This window comes from Pelophylax lessonae, assembly GCF_965119305.1.
Source record: "Pelophylax lessonae genome assembly, chromosome: 3".
Classification (NCBI taxonomy): Eukaryota; Metazoa; Chordata; class Amphibia; order Anura; family Ranidae; genus Pelophylax; species Pelophylax lessonae.
In genome coordinates, this window is record NC_138770.1 from 46,594,449 (window position 1) to 46,610,176 (window position 15,728).

Genomic DNA, 15,728 nt, shown 5'->3' on the forward strand with positions numbered 1-15,728 from the left:
TACAAGATGTTGAGTAGGTTCACGTACTTCTCAGTCACCTCCACGTCGGAGCTGGCTTTGTGGGCTACCAGGAACAGTGTCTCCAGCAGGATCTTTGTAGCACTGCCACCTTTCATACGCGAGGAGCAGCAGACACCCTCTGGCTGTAACAAAAATGCAAAATTGGTTGGTGCTTGACGTTCACCCTGAGTATTCCCTCTACAGAGTTAAGACAACATGCTAGGACACCAAGGCCTAAATGGGCCCTAAAAAACAATCTTTAGTCTCTTCATGGACAGTACAAGAATAAACATTTCAGACTAACCCCAATGGCTGGGTTCAGCACAAAGCCCTGCTGTGTGTCATGGAGATTCTGCATCTGCTCAGCCACTTGGCGGAAGGTGGAAGTCCAGCTTTCGATCCTCTCATTCCTAGAAGGTAACATGAGAGGTCAGCCATGCTCCTTTTCCAGGGAAGCCTAGGGTCCCCCTCCTTCCACAACCCACCTGGCTGTACTAACTGGATTAAACCCTACCAGGACCGGCAGGAAGACATCCAGGTTCTTCATACAGAAGTCCAACTGACCAGCAATGAATGGAGCCTGTATGGACACAAGACAAAGTCAATTGTTATTATTAATATAGCACCAACATCTTTCATAGCACTGTTCAACGTAAGCTTATCCAGTGGATATAACTAAGGCATGATATTTGTGATTGGAGTAGTTGGTACTCACTGATAAGCTGCAGGAGATGCCCAGGTAAATGACCTTCTTCTTCCCGGAACATACCTGGAATGACACACACCAACATGTAAAGTAACAGCTCTGGTAGAGGAAGGAGGGCCAACAAAAAAGGCAGGACAGATCACTGAGCTCTCTGACATACACCAGGAACATTTGATTATGGGGAAGGGCTGGAGGTCTGCCATAGTATTGGCCACAGACAGATGTCTTCATACAAAAGTCAAACTGACCAATAATAAATGGAGCCTGTATGGCTTCTCTGGTGGAGGAGTGTTAGCTCAATCTCGTCAGGAGGCAATTACAAGATGATATACGGCCCTTCAGTCCTACCTCCCCTTGTATAGTGAATTCTCCGTCTGCTGGCCAGGAGATGTGACGACACATAGCAACTTAAGCTTAGCGTAGACACATCTAATTTATTTCAAGTTTCTCTCACACATTTAAAGGAAATTTGGGCGGAAAAACCCCATTTAAACCAGTTACAATTCATGGGTCAACTTATCAATAGAACATATCTCCACAAAACAATACATGAAAAGGCCCTTGTGTTCCCATACATCTCTGTCAAAATTGTGTTTTGTGGGAAAGCCGCTCCGTCTGTGTTCAGCTGTCTGATGTGTTAATGTAAGCAATTGTCAATTGTGTTCAGGTGTTGTCTGTCGTCTATATGCAAAATATCCAACTGCCAAGTGTCCAGGGTGTGTGAATGAGGTGTGTTAGTCTGACTCGTTAATATGTAATTGCAATGGACCACATTCCATTGGCATGAGCTGAAATGTATTATGAAATATAATATTTCAGTAAGGCACGTTGATACACTCTTTCAACCCAACCTTTGATCCCAACCTTATTCATAAGGGTGGGGTCACCTAGAATCTGTGAATAGCACTATGTGCCCTCCTGGGATATATGTCCAACTATGAGTCCCACATGATAGTAACCATCCCTTAATGAGCTGGACATTCTTGACATACCTGGGTTGTGTTATTGTATGAGTGCATGTCAAGGAGGAAGAACCGACATGACAGACAGCATGGATCACTGATTATTGACATTGATTATTTCTGTCTGCTCTTGCTGAGTTGTCTCCAATAGCTAAGCTAGTATGTGAGAAGTAAAAATGGTATTAATACTTATCTGTCCCAGCCAATCATTAAGGGATTTATTCCAGTTGTGTGGTCTAAGGGGAGCAACCTTCAGGAAGTCTTTGTCCTTCCTTACCTGGGCAAGGATGCCACTGCAAGGAGTTCTTTCTTTCTTGGGGCCTCAGCCTAGGCTAAAGATATCTAAACTGACCTGAGCTAAGGCTTCAAGAACCCAAGTTATTTTTATGGATGGTAGCTAACTAGCTACCAGTAGGGAGCATTTCTAGAAGAAACGGGAAGGTGGCTATCTGGAGGGAGTATCTTTAGAGAATCTAAAACAATAAGATGGCTACCAGGGAGAATCTTTAAAAAAACTAGAATAAGAAGGTGGCTACCAGGAAGCATCTTCCGAGAAACTAGAAGAAGAAGGTGCCTACCTGGTTGGAGCATTTTCAGAGAACAAGAAGGTGGCTGGTTACCCCGAGGAATCATCTAAGAGGAATTAGGATAGTGAGGTGGCTACCTGTGTGGAGCATCTTTCGAGGAGTCTGCTATGCTAAAAATTAGATTTTAAAATTCTAGTCTGCCATACTGCTTTGGTGGTTTTCCCACACTGCCTGGGTTAGGGGTGGGTATCTGGAGAAAGCACCTTCAGAGAATCCAGAACAAGAAGTTGTCTACCCAGAGAGAGCTTCTTCAGAGAATCTGGAACAGGAAGGTGTCTACCCAGAGAGAGCTTCTTCTGAGAATCCAGAACAAGAAGGTGTCTACCCAGAGAGAACATCTTCAAAGAATCTGGAACAAGAAGGTGTCTATCCAGAGAGAGCTTCTTCAGAGAATCTGGAGCAAGAAGGTGTCTACCCAGAGAGAGCTTCTTCGGGGAATCTGGAACAAGAAGGTGTCTACCCAGAGAGAGCTTCTTGGGAGAATCCAGAACAAGAAGGTGTCTACCCAGAGAGAGCATCTTCAGAGAATCTGGAACAAGAAGGTGTCTACCCAGAGAGAACATCTTCAAAGAATCTGGAACAAGAAGGTGTCTACCCAGAGAGAGCTTCTTCAGAGAATCTGGAGCAAGAAGGTGTCTACCCAGAGAGAGCTTCTTCAGAGAATCTGGAACAAGAAGGTGTCTACCCAGAGAGAGCCTCTTCAGAGAATCCAGAACAAGAAGGGGTCTACCCAGAGAAGGCTTCTTCAGAGAATCCAGAACAAGAAGGGGTCTATCCAGACAGAGCTTCCTCAGAGAATCCAGAACAAGAAGGTGTCTACCCAGAGAAGGCTTCTTCAGAGAATCCGGAACAAGAAGGGGTCTATCCAGACAGAGCTTCTTCAGAGAATCCAGAACAAGAAGGGGTCTACCCAGAGCGACCATCTTCAGAGAAACCAGGAAAGGCAAACGGCTACATGTATGGAGCTTCTTCAGAGAATCTGGAACAAGAAGGTGTCTACCAAGAGAGAGCATCTTCAGAGAAACTAGGAAAGGGAAGCCGCTACATGTATGGAGTATCTTCAGAGAATATTGAACAAGAAGGTGTCTACCAAGAGAGAATTTTCAGAGCAAGAAGGAGTCTACCCAGAGAAAGCATCTTCAGAGAAACTAAGAAAGGGAAGTGGCTATCTGTATGGAGCATCTTTAGAGAATCTAGAACAAAAAGGTGTCTACCCAGAGAGAGTGCATCTTCAGAGAATCCAGAACAAGAAGGTGTCTACCCAGAGAGAGCTTCTTCGGAGAATCCAGAACAAGAAGGTGTCTACCCAGAGAGAGCTTCCTCAGAGAATCTGGAACAAGAAGGGGTCTATCCAGACAGAGCTTCTTCAGAGAATCCAGAACAAGAAGGGGGTCTACCCAGAGCGACCATCTTCAGAGAAACTAGGAAAGGCAAGCAGCTACATGTAAGGAGTATCTTCAGAGAATATTGAACAAGAAGGTGTCTACCAAGAGAGCATTTTCGGAGCTAGAAGTTGTCTACCCAGAGAGATTATCTTCAGAGAATCTTGAACAAGAAGGAGTCTACCCAGAAAGAGCATCTTCAGAGAATCTAGAAGAAGGTGGCTACCTGGAGAGACCATCTTAAAGGGAAGCTAGAACAAGAAGGTGTCTACCCAGAGAGATTATCTTCAGAGAATCTTGAACAAGAAGGAGTCTACCCAGAAAGAGCATCTTCAGAGAATCTAGAAGAAGGTGGCTACCTGGATGGACCATCTTAAAGGGAAGCTAGAACAAGAAGGTGTCTACCCAGGGAGAGCATCTTCAGAGAATCCGGAACAAGAAGATGTAAACCTGCATGGAGCATCTTCACGAACAAGAAGGTGGTTCCCTGGGATCATTGTCAGAGAAGCTAGAAAGGTGGCTATCATGGAGTATCTTCAGAGAAAATAGGATTGAAATGTGGCAACCTAAAGGATGTATCTCAGAGAAATAAGAACAAGAAGGTGGTAACCCAAACGGAGTATCTACAGAGCAACTAGAATAGGGAAGAGGAAGAGCATCTTTAAAGGAGTCTGCTGCGCCAAAGAGTGTTTAGAACAGCTTAAAATTTGCTGCTGGATTGGCAACGCATGGAGACCTCATTACTCAACAATTGGCCCATTGACACAGGTCAATGGGCCAACCACTATTAAAAGACTGCTACAGACCATGATGTCTCTCTCATGAAGCCACTTCCACTCATTTGACTGCCAGGATCACATTAAAAAGCCAAGTATTGTTGGAAAGCTGTTTTTAAAAAAGGACTATCTATCAATTTTGCTGCAACTGGAAGGTCTGGGATTTGGATGTTTTGGGGTATTCTGTGCCCCTAAGTCTTTCTTCATAGGTTTAAAACAAAGGTGGCTGGTACCCAATGATTTTCTTACCCCCCAATAAGGCAAGGACCCACCATGAAATGCTAGTAGGGATGATCGAACGTTTGAAAAGTTCGGTTTGACCAGAACACCCGAATTTCCTGAAAGTTCGGTTCGGATTCCAGAACCCCATTGAAATCAATGGGACCCGAACTTCTGGAATCAAAAAACACAATTTTGAAGCCCTAAAACCCAATAAATTCCCCTAAAAAGTGCCCAGGGTTCTGGGTCATGCCACAGGGACTATTAATCACACAAAAAAAAGTTCTTAAAAATTTTTAATAGAGAGCCAATTATTGAAAAAATTATAAAAAAAAAAAAAAATGAGATTTCTTTGGATTTAGTGTCTGGGGGGGTCTAAAAAGTGTACCTGTGAAGTTTCAGCTCTGTAGCATGTCCAGAACCAGAAAAAAAAGTTTGTTTGTATTAGAATTAATGTAGAACAGGGATATGGCTCCGCTATTTTCACACCTTGCTGGTTTTGTAGCAAGCGTTTTTTTGGGCATTTTTTGGGGGTCTTTGGAGGCAGGCATAACATCAGAACTTCTGTGTAGGGGTATATATACACACACACATGTATGTATATATATACATACACATATATAGGTGTGAAAGTAGCAGAACACTATGCTTGCGCTAATGAAATAATTAACGCCCATATGGCTTCTCTGCTATCACACCTATATATGTGTATGTGTATAAATACATATAAGCGTGTGTGTATATATACCCCTATACAGAAGTTCAGATGTTTTGCCTGCCTCCAAAGACCCCAAAAAAATGCCCAAAAAAACGCCAGCTATAAAAACGCCCAGGTGTGTTTTTGCAGCAGGCGTTTTTTTTGGGCATTTTTTGGGGGTCTTTGGAGGCAGCCAAAACATCTGAACTTCTGTATAGGGGTATATATACACACACACTTATATGTATTTATACACATACACACATATAGGTGTGATAGGAGAGGAGACATATGCCTGTTAATTATTTCATTAGCGCAAGCATAGTGTTCTGCTACTTTCACACCTATATATGTGTATGTGTATATATACATACATGTGTGTTTGTATATATACCCCTACACAGAAATTCAGATGTCATGCCTGACTCCAAACATGTCCTCAAAAAAGCCCTATAAACGCCTGCAGCAAAAAGCAGGGTGACAGGGGCGAAGCCATATCGCTGTTCTATAAGTGTTCTAAGAGAAACAATCTTTTCTCTATAGCGGTTACCCTGACACTACACTACGGTCCCCTTACACTTAACACTTTCCCTACAGAAACTAGATTATTAAATCTAACTATAGTGGAAAATAGTACCCTAACTACACTAGATATCCCTTTCCTCACACTAATAATTGCTAAATGACACTTTGAAGCAGAAGTAACAAAACTGCTTCCACTCTCTTCCACGTCCCTGTATTACAATGCTAGGAATTTGGCGGGGCTATCTTATATACTGGGGGGCATATTCACTAATGATTGGCCTCTGGACCCCCTAGTCACTCCAATCACATTCCTAGCATTCTCCTGCCCCCTCAATTGGCTTTTACTGATGGTTCTGGTCCAATCACAGGCTTTTAAAACCCACTTCCGGTCCCATTGCATTTTGGTCGGTTCTGGTTGCCGAATTCCGAACTTTTTCAGCAAAAAGGTCGGAATTCGGCCGAACCTCGAACAGTCAATGTTCGGGTCAAACCGATGGTCGACCCGAACCGTTTGATCATCCCTAAATGCTAGCCTGCCATACTGCTTTGGGGGTCAACTTACACTTTTAAACTCTTACTGGTTGTCTTTGCTGAAAACAACATTTGTTATGGCAAGTAACAATCTTTATATCAGAAATAAACCCAAAATCGTTGGCTCACCCTCTCCAGCTCCTGTGCTCCCAGGATTGCACTGTCCTCAGGTGCCTCCTGTGCCGCCACAATGGACCTGTGAAGACAATAGGTCACTGAACATCCCGTCTGCTGCCAGAACAAACAGAGAACTGGACGTCACCCTCCCTGTGTGTCCCTGGGGGAGGGTGATGACAAACTATGGTGACGCACACTCACCGGTCACCTCCCGCTATGATGTACGTGTAGCATGGCTTCCGGTGCAGACCTTGTAGAAGGTGGTTGAAGGAATTCTGCAGAGTCAGCAAAACATGTGTCAGTAAATGAAGCCTAAAGGGAAGCTGATGTGTTATTTGGGGTAATACGTAAGGTAGAAAACTGAGTTTTCATCTTTTTTGAAATTTTAGTGAACTTCGGGACACCTCCGAAAAATTTGTCTGCTTTGGTGAAATCTATTGGAGTCAATGGAGAAGATAAAATGAAGATGTTTTTTGGTGGTTTTAAAGGGTGTAATGGGCTTTATATATTAAATAATACACATACACTATATTACCAAAAGTATTGGGACGCCTGCCTTTACACACACATGAACTTTAATGACATCCAAGTCTTAGTCTGTAGGGTTCAATATTGAGTTGGCCCACCCTTTACAGCTATAACAGCGTCAACTCATCTGGGAAGGCTGTCCACAAGGTTTAGGAGTGTGTCTATGGGAATGTTTGACCATTCTTCCAGAAGCGCATTTGTGAGGTCAGGAACTGATGTGGATGAGAAGGCCTGGCTCACAGTCTCTGCACTAATTCATCCCAAAGGTGTTCTATCAGGTTGAGGTCAGGATTCAGTGTAGGCCAATCAAGGTCCTCCACCCCAAACTTGCTCATCCATGTCTTTATGGACCTCGTTGCTGGTGTGGATCTATTGTTGTGCTAAGGGCATATTGTTGCAGGGGTTCTATTGTTGTTTGGGAATCTATTGTTGCTGGGAAGCATATTGTTGAAAGGGTTCTATTGTTGCTGGAGGGGTATATTGTTACGAGGGATCTATAAATGATGGGGGTTCAAGAAGGCCTGGCTTGCAGTCTCTGCTCTAAGTCATCCCAAAGGTGTTCTGCTGCGTTCAGGTCAGGACCAGTCAAGTTCCTCCACCCAAAACTCGCTCATCCATGTCTTTATGGACCTTGCTCTGTGCACTGGTCCAAATCATTTGGTGGAGGGGGGATTATGGTGTGGGGTTGTTTTTTAGGGGTTGGGCTTGGCCCCTTAGTTCCAGTAAAGGGAACTCTTTAGGCGTCAACATACCGAGACATTTTGGACAATTTCATGCTCCCAACTTTGTGAGAACAGTTTGGGGATGGCCCCTTCCTGTTCCAACATGACTGTGCACCAGTGCTCAAAGCAAGGTCCATAAAGACATGGATGAACGAATTTGGGGTGAAAGAACTTGACTGGCCTGCACAGAGTCCTGACCTCAACCTGATAGAATGCCATTGGGAGGACTTAGAGTGGAGATTTTGAGCCAGGCCTTCTCATCCAACATCAGTGCCTACATTCACAAATATGGTTCTGGAAGAATGGTCAAACATTCCCATAGACACTCCTACACCTTGTGGACAGCCTTCCCAGAAGAGTTAAAGCTGTTATAGCTGTAAACGGTGGGCCAACTCAGTATTGAACCCTACAGACTAAGACTGGGATGTCATTAAAGGTCATGTGCGTTTAAAGGCAGGCGTCCCAATACTTTTGGTAATATAGTGTATTTTTTTTTGTAATTAAAATTATTATCACTTCTTTAAGGAAAGTATTTCCTTCTATAGAGGATACGTTTATCAAAAAAGTGTTGGGGAGAGTGTTAGAGTTAGTAATATGGTTGAACTTTGAGGGTTTGGGTTAGCATTAAAGATAGTGTTAAGGTTGGAGTTAGAGAGTTAGGGTTAGTGTTAGGGTTAGCATTGGAGATAGAGTTAGGGTTAGTGTTAGGGTTAGCATTGGAGATAGAGTTAGGGTTAGTGTTAGGGTTAGCATTGGAGATAGTGTTAGGGTTAGTGTTGTGGCTAAAGTTAGAGTGTTAGTGGTGGGGTAACACTGGAAATAGTGTTGGGGTTAGTATTATGGTTAGAGTTAGAGGTTTAGGGTTAGTGTTAGGGGTAGCACGGGAGATAGCATTAGTGTTATACTTAGAGTTAGAGAGTTAGGGTTACCATTGGAGAAAGTGTTAGGGTTAGTTTTATGGCTAAAATTAGGAAGTTAGGGTTACTATTAGGGTTGGAGATATTGGAGATAACGTTAGGGTTAGTGGTATGGTTAGAGTTAGGGTTGGAGAACCAAGGTTAGTGTTAGAATTGGAGATACTGTTATAGTTAGTGTAATAGTTAGTGTTAGAGTGTTAGGGACAGGCTTAGCATTGGAGATAGTGTTAGGGTTGGTGGTATGCTTTGGGTTTGGGAGCTAAGGTTAGTGTTAAGGTCAGCATTGGAGATAGTGTTAAGGTTAGTGGCATGGTTAGAGTTAGAGAGTTAGGGTCAGCATTGGAGATAGTGTTCGATTTAGTGTTATGGTTAGCATTAGAGAGTTAGGTTTAGAGTTGAGTTTAGCATTGGAGATAGTGTTATTGTTAGTGGTATGGTTAGTGTTAGAGAGTTAGGATTAGTGTTAGGATTACCATTGAAGATAGTGTTATGGTTAGTGTTAGAGAGTTAGGGTTAATGACAAGGTTAGCATTAGAGATAGTGTTAGGGTTAGTGGTATGGTTAGGGTTAGAGAACCAAGGTTAGTGTTAGAATTGGAGATACTATTATAGTTAGTGTTAGAGAGTTAGGGTTAGTGATAGGGTTAGCATTAAAGATAGTGTTAGGGTTAGTCGTATGGTTAGTGTTAGAATTGGAGATACTGTTATAGTTAGTGTAATAGTTAGTGTTAGAGTGTTAGGGTTAGGGACAGGGTTAGCATTGGAGATAGTGTTAGGGTTGGTGGTATGCTTAGGCTTTGGGAGCTAAGGTTAGTGTTAAGGTTAGCATTGGGGATAGTGTTAAGGTTAGTGGTATGGTTAGAGTTAGAGAGTTAGGGTTAGCATTAGAGATAGTGTTATGGTTAGCATTAGAGAGTTAGGTTTAGAGTTGGGTTTAGCATTGAAGATATCGTTATTGTTAGTGGTATGGTTAGAGTTAGAGAGTTAGGGTTAGTGTTAGGGTTAGCATTGGAGATAGCGTTAGGTTTAGTGTTAGGGTTAGTGTTAGGGTTAGCATTGGAGATAGTGTTAAGGTTAGTGGTATGGTTAGAGTTAGAGAGTTAGGGTTAGCATTAGAGATAGTGTTATGGTTAGCATTCGAGAGTTAGGTTTAGAGTTGGGTTTAGCATTGGAGATAGCGTTATTGTTAGTGGTATGGTTAGAGTTAGAGAGTTAGGGTTAGTGATAGGGTTAGCATTAGAGATAGTGTTAGGTTTAGTGTTAGGGTTAGTGATAGGGTTAGCATTAGAGATAGTGTTAGGTTTAGTGTTAGGGTTAGTGATAGGGTTAGCATTAGAGATAGTGTTAGGTTTAGTGTTAGGGTTAGTGATAGGGTTAGCATTGGAGATAGTGTTAGGTTTAGTGTTAGGGTTAGTGATAGGGTTAGCATTGGAGATAGTGTTAGGTTTAGTGTTAGGGTTAGTGATAGGGTTAGCATTGGAGATAGTGTTAGATTTAGTGTGATGGTTAGCATTAGAGAGTTAGGTTTAGTGTTGGGTTTAGCATTAGAGATAGTGTTATGGTTAGGGTTAGGGTTAGTGTTAGGGTTAATGTTATGGTTAGTGTTAGGGTTAGTGTTTGGTAGGTTAATATTAATAATTTATAGATCACACTTTTATTTTGCAATAGAGAATCTCCCTCATGTCATCCCAATCAATGTGTGACTGTGAGGCTGGCTATAGGAGCATTGTGGGGGTTTCATGGTATTAGAGACTGCGATGGGGAGACCTATCCGCGGGACACCTTGTGCTGCTTTATGGGAATGTTTTCTGTAGAAATTCTCACCGCCAGGAGCAGCGCCAATCGCCCGGACGTGCCGCATCCGCTCAGGACGATGAGCCCATCCTCGTGGTTCTGCAGGGAGGAACAATGACAGTTGTGACCCCGTGACCTTCCCCCATTCTTTATCTTTCCATATTCTGTCTCTTACTTTGTGAGCACAGCCAAAACATTTCTTCCCTTCCCATTCATTATTTACACTAATTTTGTTAAATTAATTTAATTTTCTTTCAAAGTTCATTTTTTTTTTTTTTACAAATTCGAATCGATTCGAATTTTCAGAATTCGGTCGGAAAATTCAAATTGATTCAAACTCAAATTAAATTTGAGTCAAATTGAATTCCATTCGAAATTCTAATTGGAAGATGGTTATATGCTTTCTATTCCATTCTATTCAAATTTTTTTTCTCTTCTATTCTTGTCTTTTCTATTATATTCTATTATTTTCCATTCTATTTTAATTCAAATTAATTTAATTCATTTTCTAAGTTAGTTTCGTTTTTTTTCCCTCGAATTCGAATCGATTCAAATTTTCTGAATTCGATTGAATTGAACTCAATTCGACCGAATTCGGAAAATTAAAATCCATTCGAATTCCAATTGAATTTGATTTTAAATTAATTCCATTCTAAATCAAATTTATTCTACTCGAAATTCCAATTTTGGTAGATGGTTATATTCTCTCTATTCCATTTTATTCTATTGTTTTTTTTTTTTTCTATTCTCTTTTTAAAGTGAAGTCTCAAAGAAAGCAGCTGTTGCTGGGTGATTCAATCATAAGAAGTGTGGAGCTTAAAGAAAATGGTTTTGTGAGATGTCTCCCTGGTGCTACTGCTAGACGAGATAGAAGACGTATTATTAATATTGTTAAGCAAGCAAAGCAGGAAGGGGACGTGGATGTTCTTGTCCATCTAGGGACAAATGACCTGGCTTGCAATGAAGTGTCAGAGGTGAAAAAATCTTTTATCACACTTGGTAATGACGTACAGAATTTTGCATCCACCATTTCATTTTCTGAAGTTCTGCCTGTGCATAATGTTCAGAATGATAGGCAGAGGCGCATAAAGGAGTTCAACATATGGCTTAGTAAATGGTGTCAAGAGCAAGGATTTGGCTTTGTTTCTCATGATAGCTCTACTTGGAATAGAAAGGAACTGTACAAAAAAGATGGATTGCATCTTTCTCTCAAAGGAACAAATGTACTTAGTGAACAACTCCAAGAATTTGCGAAAGAGTATTTAAACTAGGAAGGGGGGGCAAAAGAGTGGAAATACAAGAGTCCAATTGCCCCCCGAAACAATGCCAGAACAGGTCAGAAGCACAGAGGTTAAGAAATGATAAGCTCAGAGTCCTGTCTACAAATGCTCGCAGTTTAGGTAAAAAAATCAATGAACTTGGGTCAATAATGGCATCTGAGAATGTAGATTTAGTGGCTGTTACGGAGACATGGTTTAATGATAGAAATGACTGGGACATAACCATACCAGGGTACTCTTTATACAGAAGAGACAGAGAAGGCAAGAAAGGAGGAGGAGTGGCCCTGTATGTGAAAGATAGCATTAAATCTAACCTAATACAAGTTGGTGAGGCCAACATAGAGTCAGTTTGGGTTACGTTGCAGTTTGCTAATCATGCAGTAACTCGTGTAGGTGTGATATATAGACCACCTGGTCAAGTTAAAGAACTAGATGAATCTATTAGAACAATAGCTAAAATGACAATGAAAGGAGAAGTTATCCTTATGGGAGATTTCAATCTTCCAGATATAAACTGGAAAACCAAAATAGCAAGTTCTACCAGGAGTACAGATATTCTAAATTCCCTATTGGGGTTGTCTCTGCAACAAGTGGTTGAGGAGCCAACCCGGAGGGAGGCCATTTTGGATTTGGTATTCACAAATGGGGATTCGGTATATGATGTCCTTGTAGGCGAAACCTTGGGATCTAGTGATCACCAGTCAGTGTGGTTTAATATAAGAACTGTGAAAGAGTCACACCACACAAAAACAAAAGTTTTAGATTTTAGAAAAACAGACTTTTCAAAAATGAAATTAGTCATAAATGAGTCCTTATCAGACTGGAACGGATTACATGGAGTCCAGGAGAAATGGGACTACTTAAAAGGTGCATTATTGAAGGCAACAGAAAATTGCATTAGACTTGTCAGTAAAAGCAAAAAAAGGAAGAGACCACTGTGGTACTCAGCAGAAGTGGCCCAAATCATTAAAATTAAAAAGCTAGCATTTTGTAATTATAAAAAAACCCAGAGCAATGAAGATAAGGAAATCTACAAGATTAGGCAGAAAGAGGCCAAGCAAGTTATAAGAACTTCTAAAGCACAGGCAGAAGAAAAACTAGCTCAGTCTATGAAAAAGGGGGATAAGACATTTTTCAGATATATAAATGAAAAAAGGAAATTAAAACAAGGAATAACTAAATAAAAACAAAGGACGGAAGGTATGTAGAAGAGAATAAAGGGCTAGCCGACTGCCTAAATGAATACTTCTGTTCAGTTTTTACAGAAGAAAAAGAAGGAAAAGGACCTCCACTTGAAAGGATGACTAATGAATCGTTTGATGCATGTGTCTTTACAGAGGAAGACGTTCTAAGATTGCTGTCTAAAGTGAAGACAAATAAGTCATAGGGTCCTGATGAGATACACCCAAAATTATTAAAAGAGCTTAGTGGTGAGCTGGCAAAACCATTAACAGATTTATTTAACCAATCATTAGTAACAGGAGTCGTCCCGGAAGATTGGAAATTGGCAAATGTCATGCCCATTCACAAGAAAGGTAGTAGGGAGGAATCGAGCAACTATAGACCAGTGAGTCTGACATCAATAGTATGCAAATTAATGGAAACCCTATTAAAGGATAGGATTGTGGAACATCTTAAATCCCATGGTTTGCAAGATGAAAAACAACATGGGTTTACTTCAGGGAGATCATGTCAAACAAATCTTATAGACTTTTTTGACTGGGTGACTAAAATAATAGACGGTGGAGGTGCAGTAGACATTGCATATCTAGATTTTAGTAAGGCTTTTGACACTGTCCCACATAGAAGACTTATCAATAAACTGCAGTCATTGAGCATGGACTCCCATATTGTTGAGTGGATTAGGCAGTGGCTGAGTGACAGACAACAGAGGGTTGTAGTCAATGGAGAACATTCAGAACAAGGTCATGTTACCAGTGGGGTACCTCAGGGATCTGTACTGGGACCAATTTTGTTTAATATCTTCATAAGTGATATTGCAAAAGGCCTCGATGGTAAGGTTTGTCTTTTTGCTGATGACACAAAGATATGTAACAGGGTTGATGTTCCTGGAGGGAAACGCCAAATGGAAAAGGATTTAGGAAAACTAGAAGAATGGTCAGAACTCTGGCAACTGAAATTTAATGTGGATAAGTGCAAGATAATGCACCTGGGACGTAAAAACCCAAGGGCAGAATATAGAATATTTGACACAGTCCTGACCTCAGTATCTGAGGAAAGGGATTTAGGAGTAATTATTTCAGAAGACTTAAAGGTGGGAAGACAATGTAATAGAGCAGCACGAAATGCCAGCAGAATGCTTGGATGTATAGGGAGAGGTATAAGCAGTAGAAAGAGAGAAGTGCTTATGCCGCTGTACAGAACACTGGTGAGACCTCACTTGGAGTATTGTGCGCAGTACTGGAGGCAATATCTCCAGAAGGATATAGATACTCTAGAGAGAGTTCAGAGAAGAGCTACTAAACTAGTACATGGATTGCAGGAAAAAACTTACCAGGAAAGGTTAAAGGACCTTAACATGTATAGCTTGGAAGAAAGAAGAGACAGAGGGGATATGATAGAAACTTTTAAATACATAAAGGGAATCAACTCGGTAAAGGAGGAGAGCATATTTAAAAGAAGAAAAACTACCACAAGAGGACACAGTTTTAAATTAGAGGGGCAAAGGTTTAAAAGTAATATGAGGAAGTATTACTTTACTGAGAGAGTAGTGGATGCATGGAATAACCTTCCTGCAGAAGTGGTAGCTGCAAATACAGTGAAGGAGTTTAAGCATGCATGGGATAGGCATAAGGCTATCCTTCATATAAGATAGGGCCAGGGACTATTCATAGGATTCAGATATATTGGGCAGACTAGATGGGCCAAATGGTTCTTATCTGCCGACACATTCTATGTTTCTATGTTTCTATGTTTTATTTTCAATTCTATTCTTGTATTTTCTATTAAATTCTATTCTTTTATATTATATTCTATTCTTTTCTATTCTAATTCGGAAATCAGTTATACTGGTATATTCTTTCTATACTATTCTTTTCTGCTGTTTATTCTATCCTATTCTATTATTTTACTTTTCTTTTCAATGCAATTTTTTTTTTAAATTCTATTCAAAATTCGAATTTTTGGAAGATGGTTATATTCTTTCTATTCTATTCTATTAAAGTCTATTTTATTTTTTTATTCTATTCTATTCTTTATTCTCGTTTCTATTCTTTTCCATTCTATTCAAATTTGAATTTATTCTATTTGAAATTCAAATTGCGTAAAAAAGTTATATTCTTTCTGTTCTATTCTATAGTTTTTGAATTCTATTCTATTATTTTATTTTCTATTCTATTCTTTTCTATTCTATGCTATTATTTTCTATTCTATTCAAATTTGAATATATTCTATTCTTTTACATTGTTTCTATTCTATTCTATTTTTTTATTCTATTCTATTCTTGTTTTTTTAATTATATTCTATTCTTTTCTATTCTTTTCTATTCTTTTCTGCTCTTTTCTATTCAAATTTGAATTTATTCTATTCAAAATTTGAATTTCGGAAGAAATTTATATTCTTTCTATTCTATTGTTATTTAATTCTATTCTATTCTTTTATGTTTTTTCCATTCTGTTCTTTTCTATTCTATGCAATTATTTTATAGTCTAGTCAAATTTGAATTTATTCTATTCAAAAATTCAAATTTCGACATTACATTGTTTCTATTCTATTTTTTTATTCTATTCTTGTTTTTTTTTTAATTATTTTCTATTCTTTTGTTTTATATTCTATTCTTTTCTATTCTATGCTATTATTTTTCTATTCTAGTCAAATTTTAATTTAATCTATTCGGAAATTCAAATTTTGACAATACATTGTTTCTATTCTATTCTATTTTTTTATTATATTCTATTCTTGTTTTTTTTTTCAATTCTATTATATTCTTTTATTTTCTATTCTATTATTTTCTATTTTCCTTATCT

At 39.7% G+C, this 15,728-nt stretch overlaps 1 protein-coding gene across 2 annotated transcripts in view; it reads right to left on the minus strand.

Annotated features, from left to right (window-relative positions):
* Positions 1-15,728, minus strand: part of GCKR (glucokinase regulator) — a 77,134-nt gene that overhangs the window by 43,535 nt on the left and 17,871 nt on the right. For both annotated transcript variants that reach the window (XM_082249033.1, XM_082249032.1), the window contains exons 5-11: positions 10,493-10,561; positions 6,704-6,777; positions 6,515-6,581; positions 716-769; positions 486-580; positions 305-410; positions 28-143 (exon numbers count right to left, since the gene is read on the minus strand). In XM_082249033.1, the coding sequence (XP_082105159.1) occupies positions 28-143; positions 305-410; positions 486-580; positions 716-769; positions 6,515-6,581; positions 6,704-6,777; positions 10,493-10,561 (581 nt within the window). The remainder of the gene's footprint in view (positions 1-27; positions 144-304; positions 411-485; positions 581-715; positions 770-6,514; positions 6,582-6,703; positions 6,778-10,492; positions 10,562-15,728) is intronic.